This window comes from Convolutriloba macropyga, chromosome 12, assembly GCF_964194025.1.
Source record: "Convolutriloba macropyga chromosome 12, txConMacr16.3, whole genome shotgun sequence".
Lineage (NCBI taxonomy): Eukaryota > Metazoa > Xenacoelomorpha > Acoela > Convolutidae > Convolutriloba > Convolutriloba macropyga.
Genome location: NC_134479.1, coordinates 53,573,448 through 53,588,343, shown reverse-complemented (window position 1 = coordinate 53,588,343; position 14,896 = coordinate 53,573,448). Strand labels below are relative to the sequence as shown.

The 14,896-nt window shown below is 39.0% G+C and overlaps 1 protein-coding gene across 1 annotated transcript in view; it reads left to right on the top strand.

Moving 5' to 3' along the window:
* The window catches only part of LOC142350857 (cGMP-specific 3',5'-cyclic phosphodiesterase-like), a 104,230-nt gene that overhangs the window by 61,378 nt on the left and 27,956 nt on the right, over positions 1–14,896 (top strand). The window contains exons 10-11 of the mRNA XM_075402839.1: positions 881–1,012; positions 3,887–4,157. Of these exons, the coding sequence (XP_075258954.1) occupies positions 881–1,012; positions 3,887–4,157 (403 nt within the window). The remainder of the gene's footprint in view (positions 1–880; positions 1,013–3,886; positions 4,158–14,896) is intronic.

Genomic DNA, 14,896 nt, shown 5'->3' with positions numbered 1-14,896 from the left:
AATTTGCGGGCTATGTTTCTATTTATACGACCCAAGACGAAAGAGCAGAATCAAAATAAACGTGCTAAAGCCGGTCATAATTCAGCGTGATTTAAGTTCAGAGTGAATGCTAATTGTTACTGGTATAAAGCTTAATAGCCTTTATTTTTTTCAGCCCGAATCGTTATAATTGAGCAATTTTACTCAAACTCTTCAGCAAATTAAACACTAACTTTTCAGAGACTGTCAATTTGTATCTTTAATTGTCCTGTTTCCAAGGAGGTGAACGGTGACTATTTTTCATTAATTTACCAGCGATATTCGAAATTTTTCATTTTTGTGTACTTTGTTTTTTAAAAGCGTTGGTTTATATTACAATTTAAATGAAATTTTTGTGACAAATACGTTCAATGTTTTTTCTCTTCAAATTCGAATGACTTTGTGCAACGCAAAGACTCGTGCATGCCTTCCCGTTAAGGTTTGTGCGCATTTATACTGGGTTCGGTTCCTGTTTTTTTCTGCTATTAATCAAATAATTGCGAGGCAAGTCTTTAGTGTTATCGACAATTCCGGCCGAGTACTTGTTGGTTTCAACCCTGGGCTAAGATCCGCTTCGAGAAAATTGGTTCAAACAATGGAAAAGACAAAAAGCGAACAATATGGAGATCGTAATTGAATTGTCGTTTAAGAATGAAGTTTCAAAATCATCTCGAAATAGTCCATTTACAGACACTGCCAACTTTTGCACCCAACTTTAACAAAAGGGGTTTTCCCGGTTATAGCTTCCCCCTGCTTAGTAGGCAAATAACATACATTTCCCTTCTATTACCGTAGATATACCATAATGGAGGCTTTATATTGAGAAAGGTTAAATTTTATTTTGGTGCCGGCTTCTGTTTAGATCGCGGCTTGAGAGTAAGCGGAGCAAAGTGCTGCTTGAGATGGCCAAGTGTGTTTTTGAGGAACAGAGTACAGTCGAAGTGCTCGTCAGGCGAATTATGAAACAGCTCTTATCATTCCTACTTTGTCACAGGTTAGTCATGGGTCTTTCCCATTAAAGCCCCCCCCCATGAAATTATAGCCCCCCATTATGGTATATTTACCATGGTTGGGGGCTCTAGGTTATCTGACCTCTAAGCTGGGGGCTAGAATGGGAAAGACTCGGTCAGTCAACACATATTTTCTGTTTCATCCCCCCCCCCCCTCGCTCCTCCCAGCTTAGTGGTATATAATTTTACGCCTCCCCCAGCCCAGACGGACGTGCTATTTTTATTTAGCAACGTGCTAGATAGAAGTCAAATCATAGATTCCTACCCCCTTCTTTGTGGTGAACACAGGAAATCAGACGCTTGCGTCTTTTGAAACTAGCTTTTGGTCTCCTCTCCTGCGGACAGCTTGAACTATGCCCTCAATTGAATGAACGAATAAATGATTTAATGAATTGAAACTAACCAGCAGCAGTCAATCAAAATAATGCGATAAAAATTACCCAGAGGGATTACAAAAGAGAAGTACATCTCAATAAATGATAACCCAGGAAGACCGCATAACGGAAGTTCAGAAAAAAAGTCTTTCAATTTTGCAATTATCGATGTCGTACGTATTTGTAAAATAAATAACAAAACTGTATAAATCCTTATCTCTCAACTCGTTTAGGTTTAAAAGTCTGTTTGATCATAGAAAATAATATGCAACACGAATTTGCCGTTTAGGCGATTTTCTCATCCAACTTGGTGTGAATGGAATACTCGGCAGAAGCTTGATTTTAAAGCTCTGAGTTAGCCGCCTGTTTTCGAGACACTGCAAGTCCAGTAGCTTGTTTACAGATTTATTTGACTCTTGGTTAAGAGTTTCGAGAGAAATTTCTTTCAAGAAAAGCCTAAAAACGCTTAGTTTTTTGTGATCCCGCATAGGAAGTGACTCCGAATCTGCTTTTCTCAGGAAAAAATTCGCTCTAATTATCCATTTTTGATTCATCGAAATCTTATTTAAGATATAGTTTAGATGTTTTGCCGTATACTAATAAACCATATCCAATTACAGATTATGCGTATGCGTTATAGAAGGAAATGAGTTGGTTCCGCGAAAAGAAGTTCCCAGCTCGGTGCACAACACAGCAAAACTCTGAAAGTTAAGCGTTAAATTTATTGACATGATGCTTAAATGTTAATTTTCCTTCTAGAATGAGACCGAAACGCTTACACTGGTCGGTACCCTTAATCAAACTGTTATCAAACTAATGTTTAAGGCGACAGTTTTTTCCAAAACATATCAAGTTACATTTATCGTAGTTTACAGTCAATTTTTTGGAGCTAAACCATTCAAAGGAGTTCTTAATACCATAAACAAAATTTTTCTTGTTGTCTGCTGAGCTCGTAAACATTGTTGTATCATCAGCAATGAGAATAACTTCATTTGATCCGCGATAATTTTCAAGATAGTTGATAGATAACAGGAACAGTAGCGGGCCCAAGACTGAGCCCTGCGGTGCACCACATTTAACTTTTAAATCTGTGCAACCAAATCTGGTCTCTGTGTATCGCTGATTATCAGTTAAATAATTTCTTTAAAAATCTAGGAAAACACCTCGCAAGCCGGACCACTCCAGTTTGAATCAATATATTATCATCAACAGTATAGAACGCTTTTTCGAGTCAACAAAAGTTGAGTTTCCTTCTTTTCTGCCACACATTTCGCATAATTTCACTTAAAGGTTTTAAAGCATCAACGCAAGATCGTTTTGGCTGAAAACCGTATTGCTGAGTTGACAACAACTTATTTTTTTTGTAAAAGAAAGCTCGAAATCTGAACCACCTTTATAGAGTGGTTTCACCTGTGCAGTTTTCAATGATTGTGGGGAAATAGCCCAATGATAAGCAGGAATTGTCAGTTTTGCCCGGGATGTCTGAAAGAACTGATACGGAAAATTTTATAATCCTATTATGCCATCATGACCAGAACTGTTTTTTATTCTTTAACGATTTTAGTCCCTCGCCTACTTGTTTTGCGGTAATTAATCATTAGCACGTGGTGGAAGAGGCGAGCTTGCGGGTACAAATGGCGAAGTTCAACAGCAATTTGAGTTAAAGATGTGGTTCAACTTTTGCAACTATACCCCCTTCCCCCAGCTTAGAGGTCATATAGCTGGGCATAATGATTATACCATAATGGGGCTATCAATGTTTTGGGAGGGGGCTGTATTGGGAAAGAACCCAATCTTAGTTTTCCTGTTATGAATAGCTACATTGATTATTATTCTAACTTTTTTTTGAGCGCTATTTTTGTCAAGATTTCGTTACGGGATCTTGGCAAGAGCAACTACCGTGAATAGGAAACAGTTTTGTATTGGAACCAGAAACTTTCTTTGTGTCTATTGTAATAATCATTAGATCAACTGATCTTATGCTGTGGAATTTGGGCATCTCTTATTTCCCATTCTTATGTTCTTTGTTGTGCCTCAAGGCTCCTTTTCGCTAGCCAAGTATACTTTTGAACGAACAAGTAGAGCTTCTGTTCAAGCCGTGTTAAGCTTATCTTTTGCACAATATACACAAGGTTGTTCTCTCACAGCCTTCTAACAGTTGCCGTAACTAAATTTATAATCTTCTTTAATTGCTTGTGAGTTGGGGGGGGGGGGGGGGGTGGGAGTATTCAGAGTTCACATAATACTCGTTATCAAAGTTGGAGATTAATTGAAAATGTGTGTCTTTTTTCTGCAAAATTTTTGCTTGACCGTTTTGTTCTAGAACATTCTTTCGATTTCACTTGGTGAGTTCGAACCCCTCATTGGTAGGAATTTTTGTATCATAAAAGTTATGTAGGCTATGTCCCCTCCGTGCCCTCCTGTTAATCGGTTTATGTGTTCATGATGTTTTAAGAATGAAGAATGTCTTCCTGTTTTGACCAGGTGTTCAGTAGCCCTTTTCCCAATCCCACTACCTCCTTCGATAGTGCCACAAGGTGTGGACTCCAATCATCATCATAATCAACATCATCAACACAACAACCAGCAACACACAGGGAGAACAGGTGGTTGTGCAGGAACTGGAAAAGATTCATCGATAGCTGAGAGCTCTCGATTTACAAACAGAGACAGTTCAGATAGAAATGCAACTCAATCATCAACAAATATTGGTGCTAAAACTGAGATAGACTCTGAGGAGTACGCACGCACTTTGGTTAGTAAAGATTTGATTACACCTTCGACATTACCCACACCGCCAGAGAATGACATTTCAATTGCATGAAATTTAGAATTAAGTCACCGAATTGTGATTGTTGAAAGTCAGAATGGCTAAATCATTAAAAAACGGGATAAACCGAAAAATTCGTTGTAATGTAGGCTCAGTGCACGAAATTAGCAAAATTTATCGGAGCTAAATTGTCTTGAAATTCAACTTATTCCTACAAACTAGAAGTTGAGTTCAGCATATTGATCTAATGAAACAGTGGACTAAATCAGAACACTTTTTGACTCTTAAAGTAAATTTGAGAGTAATTTTTTATTTTTCTTTACCGGTGTCAACCAAACCATAGGTCAGTAGGCAGTGAATTTCTCCATAGGTCTGTGTAGGATCAACGGTTCCTATCTTCCGGCAATCTACCGGCTGTTTTGTTTTTCGTCAGCATGTCTAAGTAATAGTTCGTGAACTACTTTTACGTAAACGAATATTTACTTGAAAGAATGAAGATGAGGCAACTCTCAATTGACACGAAGCAAGACACTAATAAAGAAAGAAAGAATTTCTCCAAATAAGTATAATGTGGGTTAATAAGTAAAATAAACATTGCAATGGAGGGGGGCAGTCAACGAGGATATTCACACCCTCTTTCCAGACTGCCCTTTAGTCAGAAAAGTTTATATCCGAACTGTTTTTTATCATTGCTATATCTCAGTTTTGTAATCTTATTCGGGGGAATAACAGGGAATTAAGAGTAGTTGTCTAACTTTTTAGACCCATTCTGCTAAGCAGCCAAACAAAGTCACTTGTTTGGCCAAACAAAGTCACTTGCTTCTCACGCATCCTTTTTTTCCGTTTTTCAAGATTGGCAAAAAATATTTAACAGAACTAGAATTTTTTTAAGTTCAGAAAACCAAGCAAGAGTATTGACAGCAGTATTGAATTTTGTTATTGAGAAAGACTGGTGGGTGAACAAATTACTATCATTTAAATAGTTCATTAAAAGCATGAACATTTCGCTTGTTTTTTAATGGTCTATTTGGTCCTAATGCGAGATAAGTAGTAAGAAATGAGGGGGTCTGTCGCCCACTTTTAGACTCATTTCAAATATATACGTTTATATACGTATAATAAATGTATGGTACGTGTATATTATGACTAATTTATGCAATTCGACCAAAACCTTCAAAATCGTTTCAAATCGAACCAGAGGCATCCCCCTACAACTGCTATCACCTAATAGCACAAAAAACCGTCTAAAACAGTTTCTAGGGCAAGTTTTTTAGGAAAAATTGAGAATCGCGGATTTTTCAAAATTCGCTGAATTTTTGATAAATTTCAGCTTCAAATGTAATTTTTTCAACGATGTCACTTCAGGTTCTTTTACTTGGTGACATACGTCTTTCTCCTTTACCACTTTGAGCTCCTCTAGACTTATTGGGCGATGCCTGGTAACTACGACTTCGAAATTTTTACCCATCCAGAAGGCTGCGAAAGCGGCTTTTTGCTTGAAATTTGCACAAATATTGTTAGAAACTTTTATAAACTTTCACTTTGAAGGATTGATGTTACGTAACTACAAATAAGCGTTCTTCAGCGTATTCACAATTAAGCTGTACGCAATATTCTTTGCTTGTTTTAAGTACACAGCGTATTAAAACGGGTTTAAATCGTTACTGTGATAAACTCATTTCAGTTTAATAAACACTAGCTCAATAATTTATTCTTTTCTTTGCAGGCTTTAGGATTCAGGTCCGGTACTATCAAGACAACCTAATCGTTAGCGGAAGATCACAAAAAAAGTTAAACTTTCATCAAGATAGCATAAAAACTAAGATTCCGGGAAGCCTTTCTGATACCCGATAAAAACAATTTTTTGCTCAACTTTAACTCCTTTTCTCGCTTTATACGTGTTTAAAGTGGCAAGTAGGACTTAGCTTGCTAAGTCACGGCGGTGTCAGGGTTCCGCCGGCCCCATTAACCGGTTTGGGGTGCGCTTCCCATGCTGCTTACGTTCAAAGTTAAGCTCTAACGTTCCGACTCGGGTTAGGGTAAGTGGGCTGCCAGGGTTGCCCACCTAGAAACAGGAACCGTCTCGGAGTTTCTAGAACGTCCCTTGAATGTAGGTAGATGGCCACGCTCTTTTTTGTCCACATTTATTTGTACTTAAATATATAGAGTAGACGCAACAAAGAGAAATGTGTTTTAACCACTGTTTCTTTCAATATGATCGCAATTTTGCTGTTTATCTGCTATGAATAGTCTTTTGCTTTATTATAACTTAAATCAAAGAGCTTTGAACAAACCATTTAAAGACTTTATTGGCCGATTGGAGTATTGAACTGCAAAGTAATATTCAAATAAAATGAAGCTAATTTATTCAATCGCCTGTTTAACAAATATGTTTTGTCAATTGTCTTTCTGGTAATTTGATTAGGAGAATTTAGTTTTCTGGGCTTTCCTCGCGCTCAGTTATGCGCCTCTTTTTGGGAATCTTGTATTCCTGTTCATCATTTCCACTTGTGGTTGTCTCAGGCAAACTTCTTCTGCAGAAATTTGACCTCTTTTGATCCCAGTGATAGAGAATAAGGCCGAAGAACTCCCTAGTGGTCAGAGTCGCCTGCCTCATATCCCAGAATCTCCCATTGACTTCGGTGAAGATCTTGAATTGAAAGTATGTGCTCCGCCTGTTCTCTTCGGGGTTGAAGACCACAAAGTTTAAACGAGCATATTCCTTTGAGTTCATTGAAACAAACAAAGCAGAACTTGATTCATTTATTCATGTAGCGTGTAAACAGTGCGCGCTGTGGATCAGCTATGCAATGAGCCGAGACAAACAAAATGAAAGTCTGAGATGGAGAATTTTGTGCAGAAGTTTCTATAAAATAAGCTTTAATCTCACCTTGTACGTCCTGAATGATTGTACATTCGTTGGCATCTTCATTCATCCGTGCACAGGCCGCAAACTTCACCACATGCAGAGATGAATAGTCCAGTTCTCCGTGAGCAATTACATGAATGAGTTGCCGGTATAGAGAGAAGGTATTCATTAGCCTCTCGTATGTTTGGCTTTGCAACACCAGGCCTTGATGAAGTTTCTTGTCCTTCCCTGATCCTTTGTGAACTTCTACCAAGTAAGAGCCATCGACTGACTCTCGTTTGACAGAGACGGCTCGCGACAGAAATATACTCTCGAAAGAGTACAGTAGTCGGTCCCCAGGATTTTCACTGTTCTCGCTCATTGTTACAATTTAATGATTGATTAGCGGAGTCCAATTGAAGGCTTAGTTAATTTAGTTTTGAAGCAGATTTTGGTGTGGCTGGTTAAAGCGCAATTTATAATGCTTATCTATTTGTTGTGTAAACCGCAGGTGACAATCTCTACTAATTTATAATGCTGTTCACGCCTGGAAAACTTTGATTTCAATTAATAAACGCTAGAAACTTGGGGAAAACGATATTATTACACAGGGAAAATTACTGAAATGATTAAATTTCTTAACATCTGTTTGAACTAAAGGCATTATCTAACAAAATAGGGCTTTGTTCATGCTCGGAAAACCAAGTGGTTTTATCTGAAATAACAGATTGAAGCAACAAAGTCCAAGCATAGCCATTTTGGAGGGATATCTATCAAGGAAAGATTTTCAAACTAGACTTTAAAGTGATACAATTTCTCCCGTGAAATAACTTGATACGGTACGTCTGATGTAAACAAAGTTGAATACGGAAAAATAGTGAGGTAAAATGTGAAAAAGAGAAAGTTCTAAAGACCGCCGCTTACAGATAGGATTGACGTTCAACTTCAGTTAGGGCCAAATTCCCTGTGACAAGCATTTTGGACGTCAATTTTAAAGTAGTGGCAGGGAGACATCCATTTCGTTAATCAGGTTTGGAAACCATTTCGCTTAGGGAGCAGCCAGGCTAAGCGCGATGTATTCTTTTACCCGTTTTGATTTTCGAGATGAATGTCTCCTAGTGTCTCGGCACGAGTCCATCCAATGAATTTAGAAGTCCTCTGGCTGTTGTCATTTACTTGTGAGAAGTGACAGTGACTGCTCTTAGCTCAGAAATTAGGTCCACATCGGACGTTGAGCCATGATAGACTAAATTCTAGTGATGGCAGTATTTTACATCTTCTTTATATATTTTTTAAAAAATCCGTCTAAAGTTACGAATGCTTATCTTCAACTTAAAATTTTGGTTGTTTCAGGCCACCTACTGTTCCAATATGATGCACAAATTGTAATGAATCCTTTGCAAGTCGTTATAAACTCACTATTCATAAACGTCAACAGCATCCCAACGAACCAACAACAAATTTTTGTTGCGGGCATTGTACAAGCGTGTTTTCCTTAGCTCGTAACTTAGTGCGACATCTAAAGACGCAGCATAATTTTGCACGATACTTGAAATGCTCGAGCTGTCAGACCTTTTTCGGCACACAAAACGCGTTGGGGGAACATTCACATGTTAATCATAATGTCAGACAACAACCAGCGACCGAATCAAAGACATGAGGAATAAGTCATTTGCACAATGAAAAGAGATCGGTGAAAGGTTTTTTCCGCACGTTTCGATTTGCTATCAACGACGAGGAGAATTATGATCCCTTCGAATTTTTGGTGACAAATGAAAGTGCGTTTTGCGAATTTGTGAAGTCAAAGATGACCTCTGACCCTATGAAATTCTCACTCTGTCTTCAAATTGAGTTCGAAAAGCCGCTTAAAGGTGACAAAACGTCTTGTTTTTTTAATAGTAACATGGAAAATGTCTCATCTCATTTGGACTCTGATTAATACTATCAGCATGTTGACCAAGTTTTGACGCGAATCAATATTTTTTGCACAGCTGGGAGCGGATGGGTTATTAGGAGGCTCCAACTGATTGACATAAAGCTATGCAATTATCGACCTCTGCGTCCTGCTAGCTTTATTCCAACACCAAGGCTGCTTCAGCCTCTCCGAAGGACTGTTCTTAATATCAAAAATTTTGCAGATGGTCTCTGTTTCATTTATTGCGTACTGGCGGCTCTATTTCCAGTGCGTAACAATCAAGAACGGCCGAAAAGATACACTCGTCATTTGAAAAAATTGAGGTTCAACAAAGAGCGTATGCCAATGCCCCTCAGTCAAATACCGCGTTTTGAAAAAGAGAATAGAGTGAAAATTAACGTTTACGCTTTTGAAGAACCTCGCACAATTTACCCAGCATATCTCACAATGATCAAAGGGGGAGGAAAACCAATCAATCTTCTGCTTTTGAATGACGACAAAAAGTCTCATTTTTGTTTAATAAAAAATCTAGACAGGCTTTTGAAGACAATTCTGCGGTCTGAGAGAACAGCTAGTTCTAAAAACAGTCTCAGAAAATTTTGTGAGCGATGTCTGCAGAGTGTTGCGCGAACAAAAATGCAACAGCACCGACAGCTTTGCGTTGACCAACAACACCTAATGATTGAGATGCCACCTAAAGGAGCCGTCACTGAGTTTACAAGCTGGCACAAAACAACAAAATGTCCATTTGTAATTTACGCCGACCTCGAAGCGTTCAATGTTAAAACAGATGACTGCGAGGATGTACTTTCTAATTACCAGCACGGTGCTCTCAACAGTGGTGCTGCCGCTACGCATGTAATTGAACAACAATATCATATTGCAGTTTTGGAGCCGTTCTGGTTGACGTTCGAGATGGTAAAGTTGCAAAGGAAACGTTTTACAGAGGAGAAAGTTGCATCAAACAGTTCTTGGACACAATGAGGCATTGGTTGAGGTGGACAGCGGTAGAGCGTCAACGGCATCGAAAGCTAGAGATGACCGATATAGCAAGACAGTTAATGATTGACAATTGGGCAGAACCGTGTTGCATTTGTGAAAATGAATTCTCTCCAGACGACGATGTTGAGGTCCAAGTGGTGCATCACTGTCATTTAACGGGAAAAATTCTAGGTGTAGCGCACTCGAAATGTAACTTAATGGTTACTGCTGGTTCTTTTGTTCCTATTTTTTTCCACAACCTTTCTCGTTACGACTCGCATCACATAATTAAACACTTGACGCTTGAAGACAAAGGAGAACTTTCGGCGATAGCTCGCACCGAAGAAACGTTTATTTCTTTCTCCATCAAGGTTCCAATTCGAACGTATTTTGACAAACGTGGTAAAGAAAAAACAATTAAACATGAACTACGGTTTCTCGACAGCATGAACTTTATGGCTTCCAGCCTTGACGCGCTCAGTAAAACTCTTGAACAAGAAGATCTTCGAATACTACGCTCAGGGTTTCAACATCTCAATGACAATGATTTTAGAAAAATTGCGAAAAAAGCGTACTTCCCATACAGCTACCTCGACAGCCTCGAAAAATTCAACGCCCCATTTCCTGTATTTGGCATGGAGTGGAGAAACACCCTAACCGGCAAAATTGATATTTCAGAGCAGCAATATAACGAAGCGATGCAAATTTATGAGTTATTGGATTGTAATGATTTTGGAGACTATCACGATGCATACCTTAAAATTGATGTTTTTGTTCTCGCTGACGTTTTTGAAAAGTTCAGAGATGTTTGTATGAAAGTGTACCAACTAGATCCTGCTCATTTCCACAGTGCACCTAATCTCAGCTGGGACGCAATGCTCATCACAACAAAAGTGAAAATTGAGCTACTTGATGACATTGACAAACTCTTGTTTTGTGAGAAAGCAATAAGAGGGGGTTTGAACGGTGTTGGCTCTTTGCGGTTTTTCAAGGCAAACAACAAGTACTTGAATACTTTTAATGAAGATGAGACATCAGTTTTTGGAGCTTTCTTTGATGTTACGTCTCTCTATGCTGGAATAATGATGAAATCCCTGCCTCTATGTGAATATACTTGGGTTGAATCTATTTCCGAGAGTGATCTTTTAAAATACCGAGAAGATGACGACTACGCTTACTTTGTTGAGGTGGATTTAGAATATCCAGCATCCATGCATATTCCGCATCAAGATCTCCCTCTAGCACCTGAAAAACTTTGTGTTCAAACCGACTGGCTGTCATCATACAGCTCTCAACTAAATCTGAATAGGTCTCGATCTGAGAAGGTTCCAAAGTTGGTTGAAACTCTGTTTGATAAGAATCACTATGTTTGTCACATCAACAACTTGAAATTCTATGTCCGGCACGGCCTCATCATTAAGAAAATTCATCGAGCTCTTCGCTTCAAACAATCTGAGTGGCTACGTTCGTACATCGAAAAGAACACAGTTATGAGGAAGCAAGCTAAAACCACATTTGAGAAAAACTTCTACAAGCTAATGTCCAATACCTGTTTTGGAAAGACAATGGAGAACAAACGCAATCGTAGGCAAATTTATTTTGTGGGAACAGAAAGAAAAGCCGAACAGCTGACATTAAAACCAAATTTCAAGTCGTTCAAAATTATTAGTGAGAACTTATGTTCGGTTTTCATGTCGCAACCAGTCATAACGTGGGACAAACCAACTCCTGTTGGGGCAGCAATTTTAGATCTATCCAAATTGGCGCTCTATGGTTTCCACTATGATCAAATGAGGCCGAGATACGGTAATCGAACACTAGTTGTTTACAAGGACACCGCATCTCTACTTTATCGGGTTGAAACGAATGATCTCTACGAAGATATGGCGCACTTTAAGCACCTGCTTGATCTTTCGGATTATCCATCAGACCACGTTTTGTATGATCCAACGAACAAAAAGGTTCCACTTACTATGACAGATGAATTGAATGGGCAAGTCTTGGAAGAATGCGTTTTGCTGAGATCAAAGATGTACAGCATTAAATATGTGGATGGAGTGAAGCAGAGTGCAAAAGGCGTTCAACGTAGTGTCAAAAAAAGTTTCCATCACGATAAATACCGCAGTTGTCTTTTTGAGAAGTCAAGTCAGCGGGCACCTATGACGCGGATACACGCAGAGAACCATCAGATCCAGATCTCTATGACAAACAAGGTAGCCCTTAATAGCTTTGATGATAAACGTTTCATTCTGAGCGATGGAATCACCACCCTGCCTCACGGACACTTTTGGCTTGAGCAGAACCCAGCAGTCGATGAAGAAAATGAAAGCTTTGTGAACGATGGAGACGACACGTCATCATCGTCATCAAGTTCAGATGAAGAAAATGGAAGCGCTGGTGGGGAGAGCTACGATTCTTCGGACGGTCTATCAGAGGTTTCCCTGAATGGTCGCTCTTTATTGAATTCTTCACATCTGCAAGACCTTGGGAAACATGTTTACGGTAAGTGTGCTAATTTTTAAAAAAAGCCATCAAGTTTTGCAACAGGGTGTTCATATTCCCTAGGTTAATCCGGTATCTTTGTTCTGTTATTCTAGAACCACCGGATCCCGGCTACAATCAACAGCAGTGGAGTGATCCGGAGAGCATTGGAAGTAGTGATATTGTTCATCTTAATGAATTGGGGAGCCGTGTAATCAATCAGGAGAGAAAAGAATTGAGGCCAAAGAATCCCTACATTGATGACGAAGCGATGGAAGTGGATGATGAAGAAGATGATGATTATCATGAAGAAAATTACTGAATCAGTCCCAACCAATATGAGTAGCCGGTTTATCCAAGAGTACGCCTGAATCTGATTACTCGTGGGTTTAATCAAACTCTAATTTACCTTCAGTTTTCCTCAGACACTTCATTTTTTGATGAAAAAAACAGACTTTCAACGATTCAATTGTACCTATAATTTGAAAGCATTAAATACACTGTAACCAATGTAAAATGAAGACATTGCTAATGGTTTTTTTGTTACAACAAATGAAGAATCATACAAATCATTCGACACGTAATTTGTAGTTACTAATGGACCTGCAGTTAAAAAATTGAACTAAGCTAATCTCATTGACTTGGCGAACTTGTTTAAGAATATTAACACATTTTGCACGAAAACCAGTAATAAAGCTCTCAATGTCTTTATGCGTTTCACTTTTTTTCATTGGACATTGACCAAAATTTCTGAAAAAGAGCGTTGCTACATATATACAGTAAAGACCACATAAATTAGAAGATAGAGATTGTACTGAGGGTTCTGATGTCATTTTGTGCAAAATGAACACATGAGTATTACTGTACAAGCTTTGTATTCGAGAATGTAGATAATCAAAGAAGCATAAAGGTATATTCAAACTGTTCCAAATTATAATATTGAGCATCTGCATTTTCTTTCTCTTGGGCTGTGTTTTTTTTCCGGTTTTCCGGCTGCCCCTGTAAGACTTGTTAGATAAAGCCAGCCTAGATGGTATTGCAATAAGTAAAATCCAATGTGTGCCAAGTGTATTAGCTCTAGATGTGTTTATTACTTGAAAAGAAGGTCGGAAAATAGGAAAATTATCAGACGACCAAACTCCTCGAAAAACAAGTTTTAGCTCTTTAAATTTGCTAACAACATTAGTAATTGAGTAGTTATCCATTGAAAATTAATTGATTCTTGCAGACGTCGCGGGCACTATTGACAAACACTTGACTAAATTTTTCTCCAATTAGGTAAAGCTCAACTGCTTCAGGAAGTGCTGGATTGAATGAAAGTTTCAAAGTTATTGGTGCCCCTGTAAGTTCGGGGAAAAGTGTCAGGCTCTTCGATGCCTCTTGCGAGGATGTCAAATCAAATGTCAACATAAAATGATCATCAAAATCATCAAGTTCAATCCCGTTTCCTCCGTTTTTAAAGCCCAGAGCTGTTAGTGTGTTGTGATATAGTCGTGTATTGTTTCGAGTGTCTACAGGTGTGCCGGCAATCGGTAGCCCGTTACCCCGACTGATTTCTACGCGTGTTAAGCCAAATTTGATGTAATGAAAAGGATCAGTGGCCGAAGAACCTCTGAATTTTGCGTTGGCTATCATACAAACAGTTAGCCTTCGAATAGGTTCGGTACCAAAAATAGATTCCTTTACAAAACTGTTCTGTCCAGATTGTATAATAAAGCTCTTGCAAAGGCTCTCAATGTATGGATACCGGGCCGGTGCTTTCAACAATGCTCTTTCTATCGAAAGTTTAACAGATTCTGTTAGCGTGACTTTGCGCACAAATATTGACGCCTTCTCGACAACTGCGGTGAATTTCTTTTTGGCGTCATCTCCCAGGCCCATGAGACTGAATTCGCTACTGGAACGACAGAGCTTAATCCGCATATTGACTTCCGGCAGAAGAAGCCTTTCGCAAGTGAAAAAATCAACGTAGAGAGTGCCATAAAAATTCATCCGATAGTCTGCTGCGAGAGTTTGCTTAAGTCTGTTTGCGTACCACTCAGTTGTTTTTCGCTTATCGTCAGGATCCGGATTATACGCGTAACCCTGGCAGGCAGCCCACGTTGATTTGATGTCTTGGTTTGTTGTGAGCTCCGTTTCTATTAAGGCCCGATGATGATATGTGTTGTTGCTGTCAGATATCAGGGAGCCGTTCAAGTGAAGTTCAACTTGTGAAAAGAGGCTGTGCATTGCGTTATTAACAAAGATGACTCCAACTCCATTGCTTGCTTCGATTTTAGTGCGACCCTCTTCATCGTAGATAGCAGCGACTAGAGACAAATGGATGTAATTTAGGTCTATACAATTTCGGTTGTCACTGCTCACTACAAAATCTAAAGTGGGTCCACTGGCTCCCACTTGAGGGAACACCTCCTGGTCAAAAGCGCTCTCGTAATTGACTAGAACACTTGGTTTTTCAAAGAAATCAAGTGCAGTGTGTGCTACCGGATTTGCTATGTC